General features: G+C 36.1%; 1 protein-coding gene across 1 annotated transcript in view; it reads left to right on the top strand.

Moving 5' to 3' along the window:
- GPC5 (glypican 5) overlaps positions 1-26,570 on the top strand; it is a 1,348,699-nt gene that overhangs the window by 647,934 nt on the left and 674,195 nt on the right. The window contains exon 7 of the mRNA XM_029936541.1: positions 4,242-4,398. Coding sequence (XP_029792401.1) covers positions 4,242-4,398 — 157 coding nt within the window. The remainder of the gene's footprint in view (positions 1-4,241; positions 4,399-26,570) is intronic.

Here is a 26,570-nt window from a genome sequence, read left to right as displayed (position 1 = left end):
AATCCCAAGCAGACTCCATGCTATTAGTGTAGAGCCCGATGCAGGGCTCAATCTCAAGAGCCGTGAGATCATGACCTGCGCTGAAATCACGAGTCAGATGCTTAAACAACCAAGTCACCCAGGTGGCCCTGTGTATGTTGTTTTAAATGTGCTCAAGTGAAAATTGCTTTATTTTACTTAAAGACATGAGGCAAGGCTTGTCTTTGATGGAAGCTGTGTATATTTATCCAAAGTGACTTAAGAATAGTATGTGAAATAACAGTTGCCCAGGAAGGTAGAGCCACCAGAGTCATGGAGGAGTGATTCGTGTGCTACCTCCCAGGCTTTGGAGGAGGAGAGGACTATAGAGTTGATTTTCTTTGAAAGAACAGGGGGATATTTCATTGCCAGAGTTCCCTTCCTGCTCTAGAAAAAATGAATATTTTATATAAATAAGTTTTTGACCCTATATTCTGTTCCTAGGTATTCATTTAAAAAGGTAATTGGAATACCCCCTTTCTATTGAGTTAATAGGATGGCAAATGCAAATATTTTGGGGAGGTAGTTCTTGGCATAATCCTTCAAAGTAAATTTTTTATTTAAACAATACTTTAGATACTTCTAGGAGTTCAGGAATGAGATGAACTTCCAATTAAGATTAAAAAGAATACTCTGGTTTCTCTTCAGATCATATAAATCTTTTGCCTTTTGCTAAAAAGAAAAATAATTTGGCAAGATGACAAAACTAAATCGTTAGTCTGCTTCACATTATTTTCACATTATTTCTTTTAATTTTACTTTGTTGCATGTTCATGTAGGCCAGCTTTGAAATAAGGAAATGTAGGGGCACCTGAGTGGCTCATTCATTAAGCATCTGACTCTCAGTTTCTGCTTAGGCCATGATCTCATGGTTTTATGAGTTTGAACCTCATGTTGGGCTCTGCACTGATGGTGCGATCCTTCTTGGGATTCTCTCCCTCTCCCTCTCTGTCTCTCTCTGCCCCTCCCCGACTCATGCTTTCTCTTTCTAAAAATACACTAAAAATGTTAAAAAGAAATATATATTGAGTACTTTTTAAGAACTAAGACTATGTCTTCTCCTTGATATGAATTATATCCTTCAAACTATGTATGAATTACATAATTAATGTCATTGAATAAATAAGTGAATTCATCTGCCAGTCAATAAGCATGAATCCAAAAGCTACTCTAGAATATCATGGCCTCTGAAGATTTGAGTAAAAGTGAAAACACTTTCCTAAATTAGATAGAAAGGGCATTGAAGACAGGGTAAATTTAATAAATTATTTTCAAATTGCAAATGAATTAAAGCTTACTTATGTAGCATCTATAATGTGGAAATCCCTCGAGTCATGAGTGGGAGCATAAATATGATTGGATCATGGCCTCATCTTTGATAAAGATGTCAGAAAGACACAGTGAATGCTCAAGGAAGTTAATTGAGCGCCTGTGAATGGTACACATAGATTGAAAAGATCCAAGAAATACGTATGGAATGGGAAAAGAGTCACTTGAGGTTGAACTTGAGATTTAGGTGTAATATGATGAGTTGCAAAGGAAGAAAGAGTTGGAAGTGAGAAGATTATAAAACAAGCACAGGCAAAATTATAGACGTATAAATTCACGCTGTTTCTGTGTGACAAACAAACGGACTGCTTTGGGGCAGAATTTGGGTGCTGGGGATTGTGCTTAGGCATAATTAACAACAACAAAACTTGACTATATTTGAACTGTATTTTGTAGGCCCCATTTCCAAATGTATGTCAGTGGGTATTGAGTGAGGGGTAGGGGTAATTTGCTTAGTAAATTTGGAAAACGTGAGGTGGATCTCAACTGTTAAACAAGATTGCTTACTGGGAGGTTTCTCATGAGCCTTCAGTTCATGGGTATCAAGAAGGGGCCATTATCGGAATTTCACAACCATTTTGCCACAGGATCTCTTTCTGTGATTTGTCTATCTGTAGTGGTATTTCTCCTCTAGACACATGTTGGAAACTAGCAGTTTTTGACAGCTAGGGGTCAAAAAGAGCAGTAAGGCAGAGAGAAATGACATGGTGAAAGTACTGATTTGGGAAAAATAATTTGGTGGTAGTAGATGGAAAGACTGATGTCCCCTGCAATCAGGGGATGGAAAGAGAAGTTGTAATGATACATGAATAGTGGAGATGAAAGTTTTATTTTAAGATACAAAGCAGTAGAGTACATTTTTATATCCAATCACTGCTTAGAGATGAAATATTGTAGCAAGAGCTGTCGATAAGGACTGGTGTATAATTTTTATACAGACAAGAGCCAATCTGTCAGGATGGATTCCCAGAAAGAGACTACAAAGGAAGAACAGAGGTTTCTGCTCTTAACGGAAACCTTTATCTTTATTTTCCTGGAAGTATGAGGAGAGAGATGATCAAACTAGGAAGAAATTGGAATAGTTTAATCCAAAAGATATGCGATTTGAATAAGGATCTTACTGGGAAAAGCTTGTTTTTGTTGATTAGAAATGTATTGGGGATTTTTGCAAGGTAAATTTTATTATAGTTGTGAGAAGGAAAATGAAGATTTACGGATGTGTGTTGATTGAGAAGGAAGAAAATGAACATTGTAAGGCAGAGATTTCATGCAGAGGACACAGAGATGTTGACCCCATTGGAACCTGGAAGTGTGGGTCACATGGCATTCTGGAAATTTTTTGATGAGTTGGTCATAAAACTGATTATGTCTCATGTTCAGGGACTTGGAGACAGTGAGAAGCAGTGTAAAGAAGCTGAGAAACTGAAAAGTGGAGAAACAAGCAAAATGTGATGGCCTGTTTCCCGGGATATGACCTTCTTAGTAAGGTGTATCTTAGGAAACGTTTACCTCTTGTTTGGAGGAGTATGCAAGAAAATCAGAGGAGATCTCTTTTTAAACTTAACACCCATTAACACGTTTAGGAAATGCTAATAAATAGAAATAAATTCTGACCAGAATTTTTAAGTTATTGTCAAGTTGTCTTACCATTTCATTTTTGTTTGGGAAAAATTAATTTTAAAGAATTCTAATGTTTCACAATTTGTGACCTAATTTTACTTTTAAGCTTGAAAGCTTATAAATTATCAAAGTCCAGCTGCTTTAATGTAAGTGTTCCTTAAATGCTAAACATATTCATCTTAGTTGTACTGAGGGTATTTCACCCATTGTTTTCCAATATGAAATATTGTCATTGGGCTGAGTGTTTAATTATTGTTTGCCAATCAATACCGTACCTAGAAAATCTCCTAGAGGTAACAGCCTAATACTTTCATGAAGCACCCTAAAAATGATAATGCCCATTAAGTGTTCAGCAGTGGTACAGTCCATTCATGATATAGCAGTACCCTCTAGTGCTCATGCTTGGCCATATGTTCTCCCAAATTGCCTTAGAGGGGTGTATGCCACATATTGAATCATTTCACTCATCTTAGCTTTGAGTGAAATATTCTATTATTCATGACATCATCTTCTTGAAAAGGAGTTCAGGCATTTCCAATATTATTCAAAAATATTGCTATCACTCTCATGCTGTAGGGGGAAATGACTATTCCTTCCATTTTGCTCATGTTAGTGGATCAAATACTAAAGAACCAACAACCAAGAAGTAGGGTAAATTTCTTAAGGGATTTGTAGAAATGAAAATAGGATCTAAGTCTTTTGTTCCCAGGTTCAGTTCTGTGCTATATGCGTTGGACGATGCATCTAATCCATGAAAGTTTAAAGCTATACACATATATGTGCACAATTATACATTCTTTTAACAGAATCTTTTCTTGAAGAATATTACCCTATGTTCTGAGAAATTTTGGATTGTTGGCTTACAGCACAACACAGTAGTATCAACCAGTATACTGCAAAGGGAGTTGTGTCGTCCTGGAGTTTGATTGGCAGAGTCTGATCGACCAAGCTTAAACACGTTAATTCTGAGACAAAAGATTCTCCAGCCAAATTATCCATGAGCAAGAAGGCCTGGTTCATTTGCTTTCCAAAGCCTCAAGCAAAGCTTGGTGACTGAGTGGATATGCAGATTGTAGATCTTAGTAGCTATAAGACCTTGCCCATTATTTATTATTATTTCAGTGTTTTAATTTTTGTTACAGACTTAATTTGGTAAGGAATTCTCACCAAAATAGTAGAGCCCCATAAGAAAATCATTCTAATTTCTATATGTTTCTGAATCGCTTCCTTAGAGGACTTGAGTTTTCCATTAATACATGTTTTGCTATATTTAGTTGTTGCAGGGTAGGTCCCCGAAGCCCAACAAGTGGGAACTGCAGATGGGCAGTGGCGGTGGCATGGCGGAGCAGGTCAGCGGGGAGTGTGATGATGAAGACGGATGTGGGGGGTCGGGAAGTGGAGAAGTCAAGAGGACCCTGAAAATCACGGACTGTAAGTGCGCGGTTCTAACACCACTTCTAAAGAATTAATTTTGAAATATAGTTGAAGATAATTATTATTATTATTAATGTAAAGTAATAATGACAGTGAATTCAGAAGCGTGCAAAAGGCATTGGAAATGGAAATGAACCCACTTTTAGGTTATTCAGCACACGTGTTCTTGGGGGATTTGTCATCTTTAACTTATGGCTTTAAACAGAAATGGCATTTTTAGTTTTTTCTGGGAAAGACTAGGGAATGACCAGTTCTGAGAATTAAAGACTTTAAAAGCAGTTAGTCCTCAGGGCATGAAATAACTATTAGGGTGGCTATTAATGCACATTGATAAATACTGTCAACCCAGGATGGGTTAACTCTACTAAGTAATCAAATTCTGCAACCTTATTGTATTGTGCCATTATATAAAAGATACTTTACCAGGTTTTCATCATAGTCGAACTGCAAAGAAATTGGTTAAATATATGGTTAGTTATAGTGGAATACTACTCAGATTGAACTCCTTGTTCTCCCCAAAAAACTCTGACCAGTCATTCATCTTGTTGCGATTGTGTGGGTTTGAAAACCATTTCCGGTGTGGCTGGACTGGTCACCATGACAAAAGATGGAGCTTCCAAATGACAGTAGCCACAAAAACTCACCAGATGAGTTTTGTTTTCTGTTCGTCACTTTAAAATATGAGGAATATTCGCTCTTCCTTGTTAGGTATATGCAGATGTTCAGGCGGGAAGACAACCAGAGTTATCAACTGAGAAAGAAGTATGAAAGTTAATGTACCCAAGGGCAGCTACCTTCTGCCTCTTCATTTATCTCAGGTCATACCAAAGGTGATTACTTTATAAAGTAATTTTCTGGACCTGTGCTGCCCTATCTGGAGGCTAGTCTGATAGTTTCTCTCTAAATCACTAAGGGCTGCTTTGGAACTGTTAGACATGTCCTTTCATGACTTTGGTGGGAGAAGAATTCATTTACTTTTCACTTCTTGAAGTAAATTTAGAACACTAGACATGCTTCAAGCACCAATACCCCATTCTTTCTAGGGTCTTGTTTTATAAGGCAAATATATTGCTTAAAGAAATGGAAGCCAGAGAGGTGCAAAATCCAAAGGACAAACAATTAATATTAAGAAATATGTTTTCCTGTTAGAAACAGAAATAAATTTAACATAAAAAGTAAATAGATGGGGGTTGCCTGGGTGGCTCAGTTGGTTAAGTGATTGACTTTGGCCCAGATCATGATCTCATGACTCATGAGTTCGAGACCCATGCTGGGCTTTGTGCTGACAGCCCAGAGCCTGGAGCTTGCTTCAGATTCTGTGTCTCCCTCTCTGTCTCTGCCTCTCCCCTGTTTCAGCTCTGTCTCTCTTACTCTCTTTCAAAAATAAATAAACATAAAAAATGTTTAAAAAAGGAAGTAAATAGATGGGATTTAGTACACTGGAGCAGCATTTGAACCAATGGCCACAAAATTTCTTGATATATTTATGTAATTTCTTTGTGAAAATTAAATATCTTCTACTCTTGTCAGGGAGGTTAGGATCCATGTTTTTGTTACTGGTATTAATATAGTGTACCACACTGATTCTTCTGCTTTTCTCTGTATTTTGTCATTTAGGCCAAATCAACAAGAAAAGGAGGAAGTAAAAAATGAAAATGAAAGGGTTTTCACTAGGAAAAAATAATTTTTACTAAGAGTTAAAGTGTCCTCCAACGTATTTGGAATTATGATACTTATCTATTAAGATAATATTAGTTAACCTTTCATTTTCATTTTATCTTTAGTATTTCCATGTACCATAATATTATTGCCATTTGACTATTAATAGGTTTTTAAGGCATAAACCTTATAAAAATAGTTGAGGTTGAAACTTCATCTATAAATTATGTGTGTGTATGTATGTGTGTAGAATTAGCATTTTTATAGGGATATTTTTTACTCTGGGAGTTATTTATAAGCTGAAGAACTCATTATATATTAATAGATAACTCTTTTTTTAAATTTTTTTCACAAGAGAAGTAGAGATAGTGGAGGATATTCAACCATTAATAATTTTCTCACAAACCATACTTGTCAAGGGGGTAAGAATTAATTTTTACCTCAATACCTTATTTTCAATTATTACTGATATGGACAGGTATGGTGCAAGCAACTATCCATCAGAATTGGTGAGATTTAAAATATAGAGGGTCTTCAGCAACTCCAGGCAAACATTTAAAAAAAACCCACATCTGCTCTAAGTGAGTTGCCTATCATGTTTCTCAGAGTTTATAGCTGTTGCCTTTCAATTTTTAATAAGTGGTTAGGAAACCACTGTGGATAGGATGCTGAAATAAATAGGGGCAGGGAAAATAGCAATGCATAGGTCACATTTCTATTTTTATACAGAACAATCATATTTTCCTTGTGTTTGGCTCATTTGGCAAGTTAAGACCTACTTTTAGATGGCCGTAATGACTTAAAACTCAAGTGCTCTAGAAAGTGTACCAGATGTTACTTGAGTAAAGAACTTGAAATGCACCATTGCTACCTCCTTGCACTGATGTGTGTTCTTAATAAAATACAAGCTAACTAGAATACAGTTCATTTGTCACATCAAAGATGTCTGATTAGAAAGTCATACCAATATGTATTTATGTAATTATAGGCATGTAGGATTATATGGAGTAATGCTAATATCATGTTCTACAAATGTGATTTTGCTTCATTTATGACAATTTTCAGAGTTGATGGATATTTTACTAGTTATCCCTTGACTTGATGTTCTATCTGTTCTTGTTCATGTTTATTTCAGACAACAGAGGGCTCTACACACTTTAATGTGGGAAGTTTTACCATCAAAATATTTATATGCCTTTTTTTACATTTATTCATTATTGAGAGACAGAGAGAGACAGAGCATGAACGGGGTAGGGGTAGAGAGAGAAGGAGATACAGAATCTGAAGCAGGCTCAGACTCTGAGCTAGCTGTCAGCACAGAGCCCAACCTGGGGTTGGAACTGGTGAACCGCAAGATCATGACCTGAGCCGAAGTCAGTCGCTCAACCAACTGAGCCACCCAGGTGTCCCAATATTTAGATACCTTTTATATACCATTTTGTTTTCATCATCAATAATATCAAATAAATTAACAGCTTTTTAGCTTTTAAAACTATGTGTTGACTATTATGAAATGATAACTGATGCATTTCTTATAAAAAGCAGCCATCTATACTATGGAGTGTTTTCTCTTAGGAAACTGAAAATATTTTTTATTTCATTAAAATGATTTAAAAATTCCTATCTTATGGGAACTTACTCTATGGTTTCTCATGGTATTCAACTTGGCTCATTTGTATAGGTGTGGTTATTTCACTAGTAACCTGGAATTGTGGTATCAGAATGGCTTTGAACTTTCATTTTGCCACACTTGACACTTGGCATCCTTCAAAGTGGCCCTGATGCAGGTTCTAAACACCAGTGGAAGAAAACAAGTTCTGTTCTTTTAGCCATGGAAAGCAAACCTACTGATACTATCATGAGTACTTTTCGACTACTTGACTATTCTAATGCCTGAAATTCTGATAGTTCCAAATGTTGAAAAATAGACTAGAATGCCACTAAAATATGGGCTGCAGCAAAACTATTCCATGTATAGTTTTAGAATCTGTAGTAGCATTGCTTGCAATTCTTATGTGATATTATAATTTAAATTTCAATTTTAAAGAAAAACAGACTATGTAACCTGTAATCAGATTCACTTCGACAAAGTGGTTCACAGTGACAACTCAGGCACAATGAATTTCACCACAGTTTGACTCAGATATAGTAGGATGATTTTCAGTCTTCAAATTCTCTGAGATAACTTCTGTTGTCATATTCATCATTGCTCATACAATGCTATATAGTATGTTCAGCAGTTTTTAAAATTATTTTATGTTAGCTGAGCAGCTGTAATGGCAACAAAGATCATTTGGCATGTGTTCAGATGACATTTTTCCTAGTGATGCTCTCACCATGTCTCTGTAGAAGGATCATCGTATGGGTTCCTAAAGATGGTGCATTCAGAGTACCAGTGCGGCATTCTGGTCCCTCAGCCTCCGGAGTTGTCTCCTATTCAGCCGCCCAAAGTCTTTCTTCAGAAGGACTTTTGCCTTTAGGTTCTTATTTCATGAGCTGCTCTTCCTCTTCTCTTTGTTTGGGCTTTCATCATCATCCCCAATTCTAAATATCTGAGAAATCCAAGACTCAGTTCTCAAACCTTTTTATCATCTCTGTTCTCAAATGATTCCCTGTTCCCCAAACTGCTTACTGCCTCATGAGAACAGTGGTGATACGGTACCTGGTCCTTGATAGCACCATCTAGTTTATGAAGCGTTCCCCTGTGTTTTAGCTCAGGAGCTGAGCTTATAAATACCAAAGGTGTTCAACTTAATGGAGATTAATTTGGAAGTAGAAGGGAAATATATCAAAATATAAAGCTACTAGATCTGGAAAGAAACTGGTTCACCTTCAATAGCCTAAAATAAATAGAACTGTTGTTTATATAGGCTTTGGACTTGTCACTTAGTAACTAACCTTAGAGCAGCTTCTAACAAATGCCTCTACAGCATGGTACTAACAATGACCTTGGAAGGGAATATTGTATTCCATGTGCATAGTAAAATGAAAATAATGAATAATACTTTGTTAACCCCTGAAGAATAGTGGTTGCTGATGTATTTAGTAATGTAGGATTGTAGAGTAAGTGAAATTTCTTGGCTTCCTCAAACTTATTTTTGCCATAAGTCACCTTATTTCAATGTTTTATTTATTTTTTGATACAGAGAGAGACAGAGTATGAGAGGGGGAGGGTCAGAGAGAGAGGGAGACACAGAACCGGAAGCAGGCTCCAGGCTCTGAGCTAGCGGTCAGCACAGAGCCTGATGCGGGGCTCGAACCCACGAACATGAGATCTGACCTGAGCCGAAGCCGGAGGCTCAACCGACTGAGCCACCCAGGTGCCCCTCCTTATTTCAAAATGTCAGGAGCTCAAGGAGAGCTCAAAAAAATTATAAGTGGTATTAAAATGCAATCTTTATTTTTCTTTCCAGAATTACTAAAACTATGTAATTATTCATTTTGAAGAAATTATTTTATATCATCTTTGATGATTTTTTTTCCAACATAAATTATGTCAAACAAATGATACAGGTAGGCATTTGTTTATATTAATAATAGTTTCCCTGAAAAATAATAGCTTCAAATAAGCATATTAAAAGCATGTGTATTCTTTCTAAATTAAAGTTTCATCAAATTCAATTAAAATAAAATATATTTAGTTTACTTTGCAAAGTATTGATAAATAGCCCTTTAATAAATCATCCTAAATATAAAAATGTTTACTAAAAATAACTAAATAGCTATGTGTTTATTCAGTGATGCTAAAAATAAATCATCTTTATAAGGTTACTTAGATTCAAATCTTCGTGACACAGAGAAAGTAATCTTGAATAATGACTACATACTCTAGTGTACATTTCATAATGCCTAATACTGAATGATCATGATAAAGCCAGAAAAATTTTCACAATGAAACACTTCCTGATTCTGTTCAATTTTCAAACTTATAAACAGTTCAAATCTGTCATCACCTCCAGTTTTTACAGTACTGATGAATATTATACTAAAGAGAAATGAAGTACATATCTAAGATAAATATATTTTAATTAAGATGTGATCACTATGAATGTTATTCTGATTATACCCTTTCATTTTGGTGTCTAAATAATTGAGACTCATCCTCCTGCCGGCTATTTTGTTAACAGGATTGTGTAGTGGTATCTGGATACCTAATGAATCATCTAAAATGGTCATTCACTCTCTTGAAAAGTTATATATCACATTCATGGATTTAAATAATAGAATTGAAATAAGAAGGTTTGTCCTTGAATGCCTCTGGAATGATTTTCATTCTTTGGCTTAGAGATAGAACTGATGTTCAATCACTGACGTGAAAAGGGAAGACTTATTAATTAAAGCTCACAAAACCGCCTAGCGTGCATCCCGGATAAACTTGCTACTCTACATGCAGCTCTCATGACTGAATCTGCACGTGCCAGAGGACGTAAAATAAAGAAGGTAAGGCCTCTCCGAACTAGCACGATGCTCAGTATGACTGTGTGACCAACGGAGGAAGGAAAAACTGAAAAATCTAAGAAAATGTTATCAGATACATTTTATCTTAGCTTGCCTAAAGTCATGTGACTGTCACTAAAACCAGAAACAAATTATACCTCTCCCCAGGAGTATTTTTTATATCCTTTGGTGGAAAAGAAACAGAATGGTTATTGAAATTGCTACCTCGCCTCTCAGGAGAAACTGATAAAATGGACCATGTAGAAACAAGTCGAGTATACTTTCAACACGTTAATGACTTCCATATTTCTAACTACAAAGAGTATTTCATATAGGATTTTGACCAATCAAGTGCTCATCTAACTATACATAATTAATATAAACAACGAGCATGTGATCTGGGCCCAAAGTTTGTCAAAGTCGCTCGTGGGTACAAAGCACTTGGGATCCTTGTTAAAAAGCTGAGTGTGCTACAGGAGTTCTGAAGGGAGTGTTGCTTACATGCGTCTGTATGATGCTGCTGGTGCTGGTCTCAGGACCATTCCTTCCACGAGGGACAAAAATGCACGTCCTTGGTTATTATGCCCCTTCTTGGTTAGTGTATCTACGGCTTTATTGAAGTAGCATGAACTCTTATAAAACACCATTACATGTATGTTCTAGCGTACCCAAACAGCATCATGTACTCAAGGATACTAGGGACGATAACAATTAGACAGGTAATGTGGCTCACCCTATATAACTTTGGGTATCAATCTGTTTGACTGTTTTAAGCCACGGGCTCACTTCCTAATACCAAAGGAGAACTGCTTCCACCTGTTCTCAGGACCTGAAGCCTTCAGGTAACACTTGCTTCAAGAAGCCTTCCATTTTGCAGCAGTGCTCCTAGTATATGAGCAGAAATGTTTCGCTTTCATCTCTACCGGTTTGGGATGAACCCTGAAGAAATAGCTTGCCTAAGGTCCTGAAACATGTAAAATTCCAACAAAGATAAATCAAAGTTTTATGTGAACTAAAAGGGAGGAGAAAGACCATCTAAATGGGGCAATCAGAAAATACTGTGTAGAAAAGACAGGGAAAAAAATTAATGGTGATGTTTATGAGAAAGTGGCATTCGAGAGTATGGGTGCGTGATTTAGTTTCAGCTTGATGACGGGAAGGAGGGTGAGCATGGTAATAAATGAAGACGGGGAGGCGGTGGGAAGAGAGGGGAGGAACAGCATTATTCGAATTGCTTGAAAAAATATCAGAAGTCTCAAAATGTGGATTGAAAATCTTATAATGGGTTCTGAATTCAAGATTGAAGAATTTGTGTTTTATTTGTTAGGCAAAGGACTACTACAGGTTTTTCCATGTGGTCATTTTTTTTGAATGTGTAGTGTTATTTTTTACTAGCCATATAGTGAACTAGCTAAAAAAATAAATGTGTAAATGAAGTCTATCTTGCACAAGTAGTTTACCACTTACCTCGCACACATATTTGTGCTGTGCCTGCATTTCCACATTCTGTGAGGGTTAAATAACCTAGTTCATACATGACCTTACCGGAGTGCCCCATTCATCCCCACCCCCCGAACCAGAAAACGTTGTTGAGTAAGATATGTAAAAGGATTTACCTAAAGGCTTCCACCATGAATTGTCAAGAAAGAAAGGAATATTCTATACAACCAGGTGAAGTCATAACAATAATATAGAGACAGAAACAGAGATGAATGTAGATATATATAGAGAGAAAAATGTATAATTACATACACATACACATGTACGGATTAAGGAAAATAATAAAATGAATTTGATTCTACTTCTCACCCAGGTCAAATAAACAAGAGTATTTCCATATCTTTTTGTGCCTTTCCCTGAACACATTCACTCTGAGAATTTACTATGATCATAAATTATATAAAAGTCATTCCCTTTTACTCTTGTGAAGAGTTTTCATTATCAATCTATACATTTGCAAACATATATTGCTGGAGTTGCCTTCTATATAAGTGGAGTCATGTCATTTTTGCTGTTATGTGATATGTTCCTTTCACTTAAATGTTATTTTTTGAAGTTCATTCATGATGATAGGTGTAGAGGTACTCATTTATTTTACCAAGGTATAGTGTTCTCATTTATGGACACACCCACCCACTTATTTATTCCCTTGTTTATGGATACTGGAGTTGATTTCAGTTTTTGGGTATAGTGAATTATATTGCCATAAACCATCTTGAAGTAGCTCTTGCTACACATGTATAAAAGCCTCTGCACTGTATACACAGAAGTATCAAGACAATATCTTAAAGCAAAGCATGTATGTGTTAAGCTTTACTAGGAAACGTCAAACTGCTTTGCAAGGTGACTGTCAAATTTACATGCTTACCAACAAAAAATAAGAGCTCATTATTATTTATTGCTCCCCATTTTTGCAAACATTTTCCCCATTGTCACTACTTTTGTGTATCTGTCCAAAGAATTGAAGTAGAAGGGTATTTTATTCTATATCAATTTCTATTACCATGATAATTCATTGAACGGTGTTTTCTCATAAGTATATGAAATTCCTCATGTACTTACGCAAATGAAATTTCTTATATATCATTTTCACTTCTCTATAGCATTACTTATTTTCTTTGACAGATGAACTCAGGACAAAATTCAACTTCAGTGATCTAGTTATGTATTTTAATTATCATCTTCAAGAAAGGCAAGAGAGATTCTTGAATATTTATTTTTATTTAACTTGTTTCAAGATAATGAATTGGTACCCTCCCTGTCTTTCTCAGAAGGTGACCAGTTGTTTTTTAAAGATCATCAAAAAAGCAGGTTTTAAATGTTTATTTATTTATTTTGTGTGTGTGTGTGTGTGTGTGTGTGTGTGTGAGAGAGAGAGAGAGAGAGAGAGAGAGAGAGAGAGAGAGAGAGAGAGGGAGAGGGAGGAGGGGCAGAGAGATGAAGAGAGAGAGAATCCCAAGCAGGCTCCCCACTGCACGGAGCCTGACATGGGGCTTAATTTCACAAACTGGGAGATCATGACCTGAGCCAAAATCAAGTGTTGGATGCTTCACCAACTGAGCCATCCAGGCGCCCCAAAAGATTGTACGAATTAAGGTCATCATAAAATTAGTTTTAACAGTGTTTGTGATTCTTATCTTTATTGAAGCCCAGATTGTCCCTCATTATGCCAATTGGCCCTTCTCTGATTTGGCTTTTGAGTTCTTTTGACATGACCCTTAAAGTTTTTGCTAGTTTATTGTCATATAGTTTAAGAAAATATTCCAAACTGAGCTTGTTCATTATCTGTCACAGACATGGAATCAGTCATTTCTACATGATCTTTGGTTTGTTTTCTTTTTTTTTTTTTTAATTTTTTTGGTATACTGATTATTTTTATTTATTTTATTTTTTTTCATAATATTTTATTGTCAAATTGTTTTCCATTGGTTTGTTTTCTTAAGGAATAATATTCTTATGGCCACGGTCTAGGGGTAAGACATTGTTCCTAAAGACACAGGTGATAAAAGAAAAAAAAAATCTTACTCATTTGCTTTACTCCACTTTAGATATATCACATTATCAACATGATTATTAGTATTTCATATTAATAATACTAAAACTACCTGACCAATTATGATTGCTAAAGTCAGTTATGGTTTGGTATATTTTATCTATATTATAATTAAATTTTATGGTTATAATAGATATTGATATGTATCAAACAATCCTAGGCAGAGATCATATATAATGCTCCTTAGGGGCGCCTGGGTGGCTCAGTCGGTTGAGTGTCCAGCTTCAGCTCAGGTTATGATCTCAGGGTTCGTGGGTTCACACCCCGCATCAGGCTCTGTCCTGACAGCTAGCTCAGAGCCTGGAGTCTGTCTTTAGATTCTGTGTCTCCCTCTCTCTCTCTGACCTTCCCCTGCTCATACTGTCTCTCTCTCTCTCTCAAAAATACATAAAACATTAAAAAAATTTTTAAATGCTCCTTAGCAAGAATATAAAATAAACAGATTGATAGATAGATAGATGGTTGATATGTAGATAGAGATATCTCTTAGTTCAACTACTACATCTGCACACTTAATTTATTCTTTCAGAAACTAGATATGTAATACCACTAGCTCTTCTGTCAGAGTGTCTCTAATACATTTCTTAAGCAAGACTTTTAAAGACAGTATTTCGTAAATTCTTACTTGGTGATAAGTGTTTGTGACCCTTTTACATGGGAGTCAATTTTGCTGGATAGAAGAATATTGGAATTTTCTTTCCTTGCACCTCTTCAGTATGCACTGTTTCTGTTCTGGGAGAATGCGTTGCTGGCAAATATTGACAGTCTAATTTTTTGCTCTTTATAAATGACATATTATATTTTTCCCCTCTCGGTGCCCAATGTCTTGTTTTCTTTAAAGTGCAGTAATTTTACAAGAATATAGCTTTTAGCTTTGTGTTGGTAGTTATGAGTTGACATTCTCAGGAACATAATATGCCTTTTAAATAATTAATATCAAATTTTTAGCAGAGTACAATGAGTTACAGTTTTCTTTAATTTTTAAACATTTTTATTCATTTTTGAGAGACAGAGAGAGACAGAGCGTGAGTAGGGGAGGGGTAGAGAGAGACGGAGACACAAAATCTGAAGCAGGCTTCAGGCTCTGAACTGTCAGCACGGAGCTTGACATGGGTCTGGAACCCACAAACCATGAGATTATGACCTGAGCCAGAGTTGGACACTTAACAGACTGAACCACACAGGCATCCCAATGACTTATAGTTTTAACTAATTGTTCTCTTCCCTTGTTTTGATTTTTTTCTTCAAGAACACCTATTATATATGTTTGTTGAATTGTACTTGCTTATTTTCAGTACATTCTTCAATACTTGTGATCTGTTTTTAATTGATTTTTCATTTTAGATATCTGCCTTTTTCCACTTTCTATTTCCCTCAAAGTATTACTAGTGATGTTTCTTTGCTCTGACACTCCTTCAAGATTTTATTTTTAAATGACCTTTTTCTTCCCTTTCTTCTTTTTCAAACTATCTCACTGCATATCTGAATTTCTTCATTTCTGGTTTATGTTATTATTTTGTATCTTATATTCTTTTTATAATGTCTTTCGGTTCTTTTTGAAAATGGTATGTTAAATATTTGGTCTGATTTCTGCACATGTCATTCTGGTGCACTTTCATTGCTATAATAACTTGGTATAGTATTTGATCTCAATCATTTTTTGATGCTTTTTTATGTGAATTTAAATTATCTCAATTTTTAGAAGGAGACTTGGTTTAGATAGATTTTCTAAATTTACTGAGTTTCCAGTCTTATTGTTGTCACGTGAAGTATGGTGGCTTCTTTTCAGAGCTATTCTGGCTCTGTCTCCTCCTCTACATTTACTCATAGCTTCTCTTCTCATTGACCGTGTCCTACTAATGCTTGATTCTACTTCTAGCACTTTCTCTTCTTTGTGGACCCCCAAATAGTAAGAGAGACTTGGTGAATTAGTTTCGAGTCAGAGGCTCCAGCCACTGGAGCCTTGTATTAGGGTCCTTACACTCTCTCCCTGTTAGAGTGGGAAAAACTTCTCCTGAGTCTCTGCTGTCTACAAATTGATTTCTGGTGAATACTAGTTGGCTCTTTTGCAGCCTTTGGTTTTCAGGTCTGTAACATGCTGTGTCAGTTCCCACTGTTTCTTCTGCAGATGTGCTGACGGCACTCACTTTAGTGACTATTGCTAATATGTCTTCATGCACTTTTTTTGAGGTTCATGAGAATAATTCATGAGTTGGGCTGTAAAATGCTATCATGTGATTCTGATTTTACTATCAGACTTTCTGTCTGGTTTTTGTGTGGATCCTGGAGTTTCCAAAAGCTATGCTCCAACAGCACTGCAAAGGTAACTTCCCTGAATCTCCCAGATCACTTAAAGTTTTAAGGACATAATAATGCCCGTCTTTATCTTTGGTTGTATACCTTGACATAATATACATGCCTGCATTCGTGCATACATACATGCATACATACGTATGTTCTTCACATATATGAAGAACAACTATGTTTTTCAAATTTATACATAATCGGTAGTCTCTCTGCTAATGAAATAGATTTTATTCCCTTTGGGGTATGAATATATCATAATGTTTTGTCTGTTGTTTCCAAATTTAATGAATCTAAGCAATGGTATAAGCAAGCTTTTATGCAGTATAAGCTTTTATGAGTATAAGTTATTTGGGATAGTAAAATTGATCTTCAAAATCATTGTATCAATTTATGTTTAAACAAAAACCAAAGGAATTTTTTTTTACTTTTTGCCATAATAACATATCTTCAGATTTTTTTAATTTTGCAAACTTTTAGATGTAAATGTAAAAACTGTACGTGTACCAAATAACAATGGCACCAGACAGAATTAAACAAGAAGGGAGACTATTTAAAACAATTAACATAGGGGTCAAGACTATTGCAATGAAGGAGAGAGATTGAACTCAACTCTGCTGAAACAAAAGGCGGGCGAGTTTTTCAGCACTGGGGAGCTAGAGGACAAGTGCTGGAATTGACTAGGGGAGTGGTTGGTCAATGGGACTAGGCCTCCAATGTTTGCCAATTGGCACTTGTCCAAGTTGGGCTCTACCCTCCTACAGAGACCAAGGCCTAGCCTCTTTTTTTTTAAGTTACATTTCAAAATGGTGGCTCCCAGGTCCTTGACAAAAACAGTCCTGGGTTGTAAAATTGTTGAACGGCTGAAGAACTTTTACATCTTAAAAGGTCAGAGACAGATGGAATTTACAATAGCAAGTTTTCTGAAGTCAGTGCTTTAGGAGAGGGGAGGTCAGGAACTTTGAGTCTGGAAGAAACGTCTCAAGTTTACCTCAACTGAGGGGATCTTCCTTGGTCATATGCATTTCACTGATTGCTGAAATTGAGTATCACTTTTTTGTTTGTTGGTCATTTTGTGTTCCTTTTCTTGCAAATTGCCTCCTTTCCCTTTCCTATTTTATTACTGGGCTGTTTGAAGTATCTCGTTACATACCTAGCTGATAATATTTTGTCAGTATATGAGTTGTAAGAAATCTCTTTGCTGTTTCTAGTGTGTATGTTTTTAAAATGTTGGTATGGTAGGTATGTTACCTTTATACACTTAGAGTACTCAAAATCTAGAAGGGAGACAGATATGTAAGTAAATAAATAAATTACACCATTAAAATATTTTTTACAATGGAACAATATGTAGCACTGAGGGTAAGTAATAGGGAGAATATAATCTTATATTTATTTATTTAGTTCATTAGCCAGGAATAACACCCTAAAAGTTATATCTGTACCAGAGTCACAGGAGATCAAAAATAGTCAGGTGAGGTGTGGGATAAATTCATTCCAGACACAGCATTTACAAAAGCACAAATGTTTCAGATATTTAGATATTCATGATGTGTTGGATCTTTCTGAAACACTGTTTTTGAGGGGGGATGAGTCAAGAGGTTAGCAAAATAATTAGTGGTCTCTACAATTTAGGACAATATATTGTTAGTAATTGGGGCTGTTTTCTATAAGAAATAATGATTTACTCAACTGTGAAGACTCTGAAGGAAAATCCACACATTCAAGACTCAATGCCCAACAATATACCAAATTCCAGTGATGTTCAGGCATCAGTTAGATATAAATTGTGTAATCAATGAGCCCCAAACTAAACTTGTCAGATTTTCTCCTAAATCTGAGTTTTAATTTTCCATATTTGGTGGACATGCTACCATTTATGATCTTATCAAGCCAGAAAGTCAGGAATTATCCAAGGTTCGTCTGCTTCCTTCACTCCCCACATTTAGAAAGACTCATTGTCTTTGCCTGCTCAATTGCCCTTGAATACATTCATTCTGTCTTTCCTATTCCCATTGCTGCTTTCTTAACTTAGGTCCTCACCATCTCTGGCCTGCACTGTTTGTATAATGCCATAGTGGTCTCTTTGCTTCTATTTTCCCCATCTCTGCCCTGCTGTTAAAGTAATATTTTTCAACTGACAGTCTGGTTCTTTGCTGAGATAGGGTGCCCCCAGCCACCCCAAAATCCTATTAGGCAGAAAATCGGTCTTCTAAGAAAAGGAGGCTATTTCAGCATTGAGAGCTTATGAACAGTTGAACAATAGCTCTCCGTTATTTGTCATTTCAGACAGCCAGTTTCATTTTTTTCTAAGAATACCCTGTTGCTTTTTACCAAATTAAACACTTTTATTGTCTCTCATATCCTAGTGAAATGAGTGGTGGTGTACAATTGTTCTGTTTTTCCTAAGACACATGCCTCAAAACTGTGAAAGGATTGTTATGGCTGCCGTGCTGGTTATTTACCCATTGTGTCTCAGCCCCAGGACGACTTTCTAAAAATTGTTCTGTGATTATACAGACTGCATTTTCTGAGCTCTCAACCGAACTGCCAAATTACACGAGGCCTACAAATTATGTTTCCCAGATTATCTTGCCAGCCAGTGTCCTGTTGCTTTTCTGCCAGTGAGCGATACTAAAAGGAGATCATAAGAACGGAGAAGGGAGAATACTTCCTTCCTGTTTCCAATTCTTGTCAGGATTCTGTCCACAGCAGAGTATCATTCCCTTGTCTCCAGGCACGTTTAGCACTTACAGTGGCAGCTGTCTTGTGGTCCTTGAAGGACCCTGTGTCAGCCCTCTTTGCTTCCACTGATAGTCTGAGACCAGCATTGTGGTGCCCACAGAAATCTGAACATCATTCGGGGAGGGCTACGCTCTCATTGTGCATTCTGAAAAGTAAACTTTTTCTTAATGTTTAATGTTTTTATTTTAGAAAGAGAGAGGGAGCTAATAGGGGAGGAGCAGAGAGAGAGAGAGAGAGAGGGAGAGAGAAAAAAATCCCAAGCAAGCTTCACGCTGTCAGCACAGAGCCTAATGCTTGGCTTGAACCCATAAACCACGAGATCATGACCTGAGTCAAAAGCTAGACTGACACTTAACCGACTGAGCCACCAAGGCGCATTTAAACAAACTCCTCTTTCAAGTTTCTCTATTCTGGATATCTTATATCTTTCTTTCCTTCAACTCTGAAAGTGACAGCTACTCCTTATAGTAATTAATATCTTTGGTCTTCAACATTTCTGTTCCACTTATACACACACACACACACACACACACACACACACACACACACACACACACCAGTTTCTTGTATTATGTATAAAATGTCTAGCTGGCATAATTTCTTGTTTGTTTTTTGGACCAGGCCCTATCTGATGCAGCTGGTATTCATTGCATAGAGTTAGAATAAGAATAATATAATTATTATCTGAGAACCAAGAAGACCTTCCTATAGTTTTCACAGGGATAAAGCCATCACAATGTAGTGTGCAGGCTAACACCTGTTTTACATTTCCTCCCATATTCCAGAGGAAAATAATCAGGTAGAAAATGAAAAGAAATAATCCATTCATGCTTGGACATGTTGAAGAGAAAGTAAGAGGAAATAGATGTCTTTTAGGTGAGAAATACCCTGGAGGAATCAGCCCTGAAACCCCCAAGCCTTTGTTTTGATATGGCATTGTGCCTGATCAACTTGAGTTGATTTGAAGCTCTGAGTATCAATGAAACCGCTATGTGAAACTGTCTCTAAGGACGGTTCTAAGGAACTTACACAGAGCCAATTGTTCAGGGCTGGGAAAAGTTGAGGCAGGACAATTAAACCATACATACATCCATAATAACTAGCAAATGAGACTGGTAATTCCAACGTATCAAATGTTGTTGGTTCTTGAAAACAAAATCTAAGTCTCTTTCTTTTACTATTATTAATTGCAGGGCTTCTTAGACTTGGGGTATTTGAATTAACTCTCTAAGATACAGTAAGCACCTCTTCAACCCTCTGTATTTACCAGATACATATCTTTTTTAAATTTTTTTTAATGTTTATTTGTTTTTGAGAGACAGAGACAGAAGGTGAGCAGGAGCACAGAGAGAAAAAGACAGAGAATTTGAAGCAGGCTCCAGGCTCTGAGCTGTCAGCACAGAGCCCGATGCACAGCTGGAACTCACCAACCGCGAGATCATGACCTGAGCCGAAGTAGGTAGCTTAACGAACTGAGCCACCCAGGTGCCCCCAGATACATATTTCTAAAGTAGGATTCCGTTCCTGCTCCCAGCTCCAAACTTTTATTAGCTCCTGAGGCCCACCCAATAATATAGTTTTGTATGGAAGATGCTTTCACTATAATAGGTTGTAAGATCTTGAGGGTAAGTAATGCAGACCCTATTAAAAGGTGCTTTTTATAGGCATATTTCCACACATCACAGCACTATTTTTGACCATGAAATGTATGATTTCCATCAGAATTACATGCTTGTTTAAAATGCAGATTGTAGGGGCGCCTGGGTGGCTCAGTCGGTTAAGCCTCTGGCTTCGGCTCAGCTCAGATCTCACGTTCCTGGGTTCAAGCCCTGCATCAGGCTCTGTGCTGACAGCTAGCTCAGAGCCTGGAGCCTGCTTCCGGTTCTGTGTCTCCGTCTCTCTCTGCCCCTCCCCCTCTCATGCTCTGTCTCTCTCTGTATCAAAAATAAATAAAATATTAAAAAAAAATTTTTTAATGCAGACTGTAGAATTCCACCCCAGAATGTTGAATCAGCATTTCCACGGTGGACCCAGAAATTTATATTTAGCAAGCATAATAAGTAATTTTCCCAATAAAGCTTGAGAACAACTGCTGCCTCATAGTCCTTACAACAATGCTCCAAAGATACGACATTTAATGAGTGTGCTCTGAATTGCATGAATGGGTAAGAGTATAAGCTGTGTCTCTGAGACACATCTTAATTAACATGAAAACTCGGGTTTTTTAATGAATTGAAAATATTGACATTAATTTTAGTTAAGAATATTAACTGGAAACCAAAATGAATATAAATATGTTCACACTTAACAGCCCATAGCTGTTAAATATAGAATGCATTTGATAAGCATAGTTTTCTTCAACAACTATCAGTATTTGTGAATTATATGAATAACTTTCATATCTTTGCCCAGTAGAGACCTGACATAGGAATTTTTGCATTAGCTTAATGTGGTATTTTGAGTGAAAATTAATAGGTCAAAAGTAATTATTTGAGTGCTAATTGTTAAATTGGATTGTAAAGCACTGAACTTAAGAGTATAATTTTCTAGATTAACGTGTAATGTTGCAATTTTGGAAGAGATACATTAACACACTTTGTGTTGCTTGAGGGTATTTTTTAGTTTATCATGGTTGACCTCCTCTAATTTCCTTATAATTATAATGTTTCATGCTAAATTTTCAAAATATAAATAATTATGCTTATTTATTAAATCATATATATATAATTATTTCCAGTCCTTGGTATAATTTTGCAAAATAATATAGATTTTGTATCATAGCATTTCTCAGAGAAATCATTATTAGTGTTACCTTTATGATACAACTACATTTGATGGAATCTTATTTTTTTTTTCCAAAATCTAAATTACATCATGGAGCTCATAGGTCAATAGCATGGCACTAATTTAATGCAAATTTTGAACTCCAAATTAAATTTGAGTCACTAATTGCTTCTTCTTTATACTCCCACACCATAAAACCAGTCTTCTCTTTGATATTAACCCCTTGCCCCTCAATCCATCTATCCACTCATTTATTCATTGAACAAATACTTATTTGGTACCTATTCTGTACGAGTCACTATGCAAATTTCTGCCTCTGGGGAATACAGATGAGTAATCAGGAAATCACAGAGCAGTATGAAGAATTTTATTTGTGAGAAAACAGATCTTATGGGAACATAAAGGAAAGCTATCTTATACCGTTTTAGGGGTGATGGGAAGTTTTCTCAGAGGAATTGAAATGTAATCTGATGCTGAAGAAACAGTTATTAATAGGGTTATAAGTAGCCAGAGAATAATCACTAGAGGACGAGAAAGCAGGAGCAGACACCTGATAACTAGAAAGTGCTGAGCATCATTAGAAAACTGCATGGAATCTCAGAATGCTGTAATATACAATGTAGCCTGGGGATTGGCATAAACTAACTCATGAATCACTTACCCATAACATGCTATGCCAAAAATCAGTTCCCTGATCAATTTGCACTCTGGTAAGAGCTCTATAATTGCAGTGTTAAAAATGCATCTGGAGAGAGTTGTTACTGCAGTAATACAGGCACGCAATGTTGAGGACATAAATGAAAATCAAATTTTTTTTCTTGTGATTTCTCTACCTCTTCAAGTGAACTTGGTCACTCTTCTGCTAAGTTAACGCTTTAGACATATTTACATTATTACACTGTAGTTTACTTATGTTTTATTTCTTCTTGGACCATGAGTTTCTAAAAATGGTACCTGTGTCTTATTCATCTTTGTATTCTTGAAATCAAATTTGGTGCATGAGCCACAATGCTCAGAAAATCTTTGTTGAGTTAATGTATGGATACATGAAAGAGGGAAGAAAAGTATTTTGAAGTCATTATGGGGAATATAGTAATGTAAAGTCACACTAGAATAAAATGGTAGTAGAAAAAACAAAAGTCAAGGGAATAAATGGGAAAGTTATGATGTATATGATACAAATTAATGGAATTTTTTCTACTGAGTACTTCTCCTACTATTTCCTCAACATGCAGATGATCCAGGCTCCTATCATATACTTTGTAGGGTTTATTGTATTTTAGGAGCTGTCTGTGTCTTTGATCATACATTGTCATCACCACACAATGTTCCTATATGTAGGTTCCCCAAAACATGCTCCAGGTCTGTAAACAATGGCAAGAATAGTAAAATTTTTCTATTTTAAAGGTGAAGTTTACTTACACATGTAACCATATTCTTACTATGTGATCAAGGAATTACACTCCTTCATGGTTGCTCAAGAGAATTGAAAACTTGCATCCACAGCTTTACTTATAATACCCCAAACTTGGAAGCAGCCAAGATGTCCTTCAGTAGGCAAATGGGTAAACTGTGGTACATCAGGAAAATGGAATAGTATTCAGCGCTAAAAAGAAATGAGCTATCAAGCAATGAAAAGACAAGAGGAACAGTACATTTCTATTACTAACTGAAAGAAGCCAATGTGGAAAGGTTGCACACTATATGATTCCAACCATATGACACGAGCCATGAGCAAAATTATAGAGATAATAAAAAGGCCAGTGGTGGCCAGGTTTACAGGGAAGAAGGGAAAAATGGATGGAGCACAGAAGGATTTTAGGGCAGTGAAAATACTGTGCATGATAGTAAATGATGGAAACATGTCATTATATATTTGTCTAAAACTGTAGAATATGTAATACTAAGAGTAAATGCTAATATAGCATATAGACTTGGGGTAATAATGATGTGTCAATCATTGTAGATTCACCAAATATAGCAAGTGTACCTGTCTGGTGGGGGGTGTTGATAGTGAGGGAGGTTGTGTGTGAGGCAAGGTGCTTGTGGAAAATCTCTGTATTCCCTGCTGCATTTTGCTGTAAAAGTAAAACTGCTCCAAAAAATAATATCTGTCGATTAAGAAAAGATTACATTTGTTTGTAAGATGCAAATTAAAATATGAAAATCAATTTTTAAAATTCTAATAATAATAACAATAGTAATTATTAATAGCTAACTAACATTATTTTAAAAAGCTAATATTTATTTAGTGATATAATCAATTACAGAACCCAGATCTATTTGGGGGATTTTCTATGTATTAACTTACTTCACCTTAAAACTCCATGTGATACCTATTATTGTTTTCCTGTTTGGCAGACATACTTGAGTTCTTTGCCCAAGGTCACCATAGTTTCAGTTAGCATGCTGCAGAGCCAGAATCAGAGCCAGGCGATAGAACTTCAAACAAGAATAACAGATTTTAGTCTCAACATAGGATGCATGAGTAACTCCATGCCACATTTTGAAATGTTTTGAAAATCTTTTTGCTTATATAGGAGAAATTGCAAATCACCAAAAAGAAGAGAAGTATCTTTGGAAAGGACATTTCTAACTATTGGTCTAAATACCTGAAGAAGCAAGTAAAAAAAAAAGTCACATTCATTTATATGCTACATGTACAGCAAAGCTTTATTCTGTTGTACTTTTGAAAGAACTACCAATGTATGGATTTTTACAGTAAAGTGATAGGCTTTATAGAAGAGGTACACAGGACAAAATATAAAGTTACATTAGTTCTAATTATAGTTCTGTCGCTAATGTCTAGGGGCCTTGAAAAAGTCTTGAATCTCATTTGCCTACCATGTCAAACCAAGGGATTTGGACAAGATGTTCCCAAATTCTATTTCATCTTTTAAATACTATGATTCAGGGGAGGGCATATTTTTAAATCATGGTCATCACTTAGAAAATGTCTAAGGTATAATTGATTTTGTTGAAAGCTCTTCTTACTTGTATAAAACCATCAGATAAAGACCACCACAGAAGCTTTCATTGTCAAACAAAGTAAGGTTTATTCATTTGCTGAATTGAGCAAGACAGAGAGCATTGTGGTGGATTATTTATAGCTTTGCCCAGGTTTCCCTAAAGAGGAATTTGAAAGAACAGATCAGCCCTGGATTGGCTGTGGTCATGAGGGAGGGCTGTTTAAAGTTTGGATGTCATGATAATTTTTGTTGAGAAGGTGAGAGAAATCAAGCAAAGCTTGGGAAATTATTGGTAAAAAAAAAAAAACAACAAAAAACAGGAATCACTTGTGAGATGTTAGCCATGTTCCATTAGAAACATTGTTTTAGGTTTGATTAGAAACATCACAGTTTTCTCTATACCCAAAATGATGCAAATATGACAAGTTAACTGAGATACACATGCACGCACGCACACACACACACACACACACACACACACACACACACACTGGCCTGAATAGTAAAATTTCCTTCTATAATGAGTAGCTGAATTTTTGATAGGGAAAATAATGTATATACAGTTGTTTTCTTCCTCTCATTAGGTATGTGGTTTGTGTTACATGAAAACATCTTATATCTAGGACCCTACCATATTGACTATTCTTTTAAAGAGGTTTGAAAAATTAATTGAAGATATACCACTGAGGAATAGTAACAATTCATTATATCCCAGTAGATGTTAACGCGTGATATTCTAACAGTACTTCCATTACTTAAATATTCATCATTGTCCGGGCACTGAAGTGGAGAGAAAAAATTTTTTTATAACAAAACATTTTATATGGTTTTTAACATTGGGGAGTAAAAAACCCAAGTTGCAAATGATATAAAAATTCAAATCCCACAGTGTTCTCAAATGAAATGAGTAAAAGCATTGTAAATGACTAAAAGTTACAAGAAATAGCCTTGAGAGAAAGATCTAGAAAAGGGGACAGTAGTAACAATGTATAAAGATGCTTGTGTAAATGATGTTTTCTGGTTTTTCCCTTCCTTGGAATAAAGTAAATGGTTTTAAATGAAGCAGCAGGAATTAGGGCTAGGAACAAAGCAAAATAAATTTTGATATTAAAGACTCTGACCTACGGAAATAGATTTGGAGAGCAGATGAAGCATCCCTTTCCTTGGGTTGAGTGGAAGACAGAGCCAGACAGCTGATAAGCTGTATTTGATGGATTTAGCCCTGCCTCTGGACACAAGGGCTTTCGGATCCCGCGCTTCTGTCATCTGAATCATGTGGATTACCAGAGCCCCAAGCCTTTCGGAAAAGGTCACTGTTGTTTCAAATTGACTTCTTAGCTCAATTTAATTTTATTCATTTTAGTTCAACTTCAGCTTTCACCATCAATTAGGACCAAGATATAACAGCTAGCAGACAACAAAAACAAACAAAAAAAGAAAAAAGGACACTTTTTTTGGTCTCAAACTGGAAGGCCGGTACATGAATGTGCCACACCATTAGGTAGATCCAAGAAAGAGGTCCAAAGCTTGGGTGATTCTATAATCTCTCAGTACATGATGAGGGCAAACTAAGTGAGATAGAGAGTTGTCACCTGGTGGTGGTCACGTCTGATTCAATGGATTTGCATTTCCAGGGTGGCTATAGTTTATTCTCTCCAATCGTGGTCCTGATAAGGAACTGCTAGTTCCAACATGGAAGACTGCCTTTCTAGATGAGG

Source organism: Suricata suricatta, chromosome 4 (genome assembly GCF_006229205.1).
Source record: "Suricata suricatta isolate VVHF042 chromosome 4, meerkat_22Aug2017_6uvM2_HiC, whole genome shotgun sequence".
NCBI classification, from domain to species: Eukaryota; Metazoa; Chordata; class Mammalia; order Carnivora; family Herpestidae; genus Suricata; species Suricata suricatta.
Note: the sequence above shows the minus strand (reverse complement) of the source record. Positions and strands in the feature narration are given on the sequence as shown.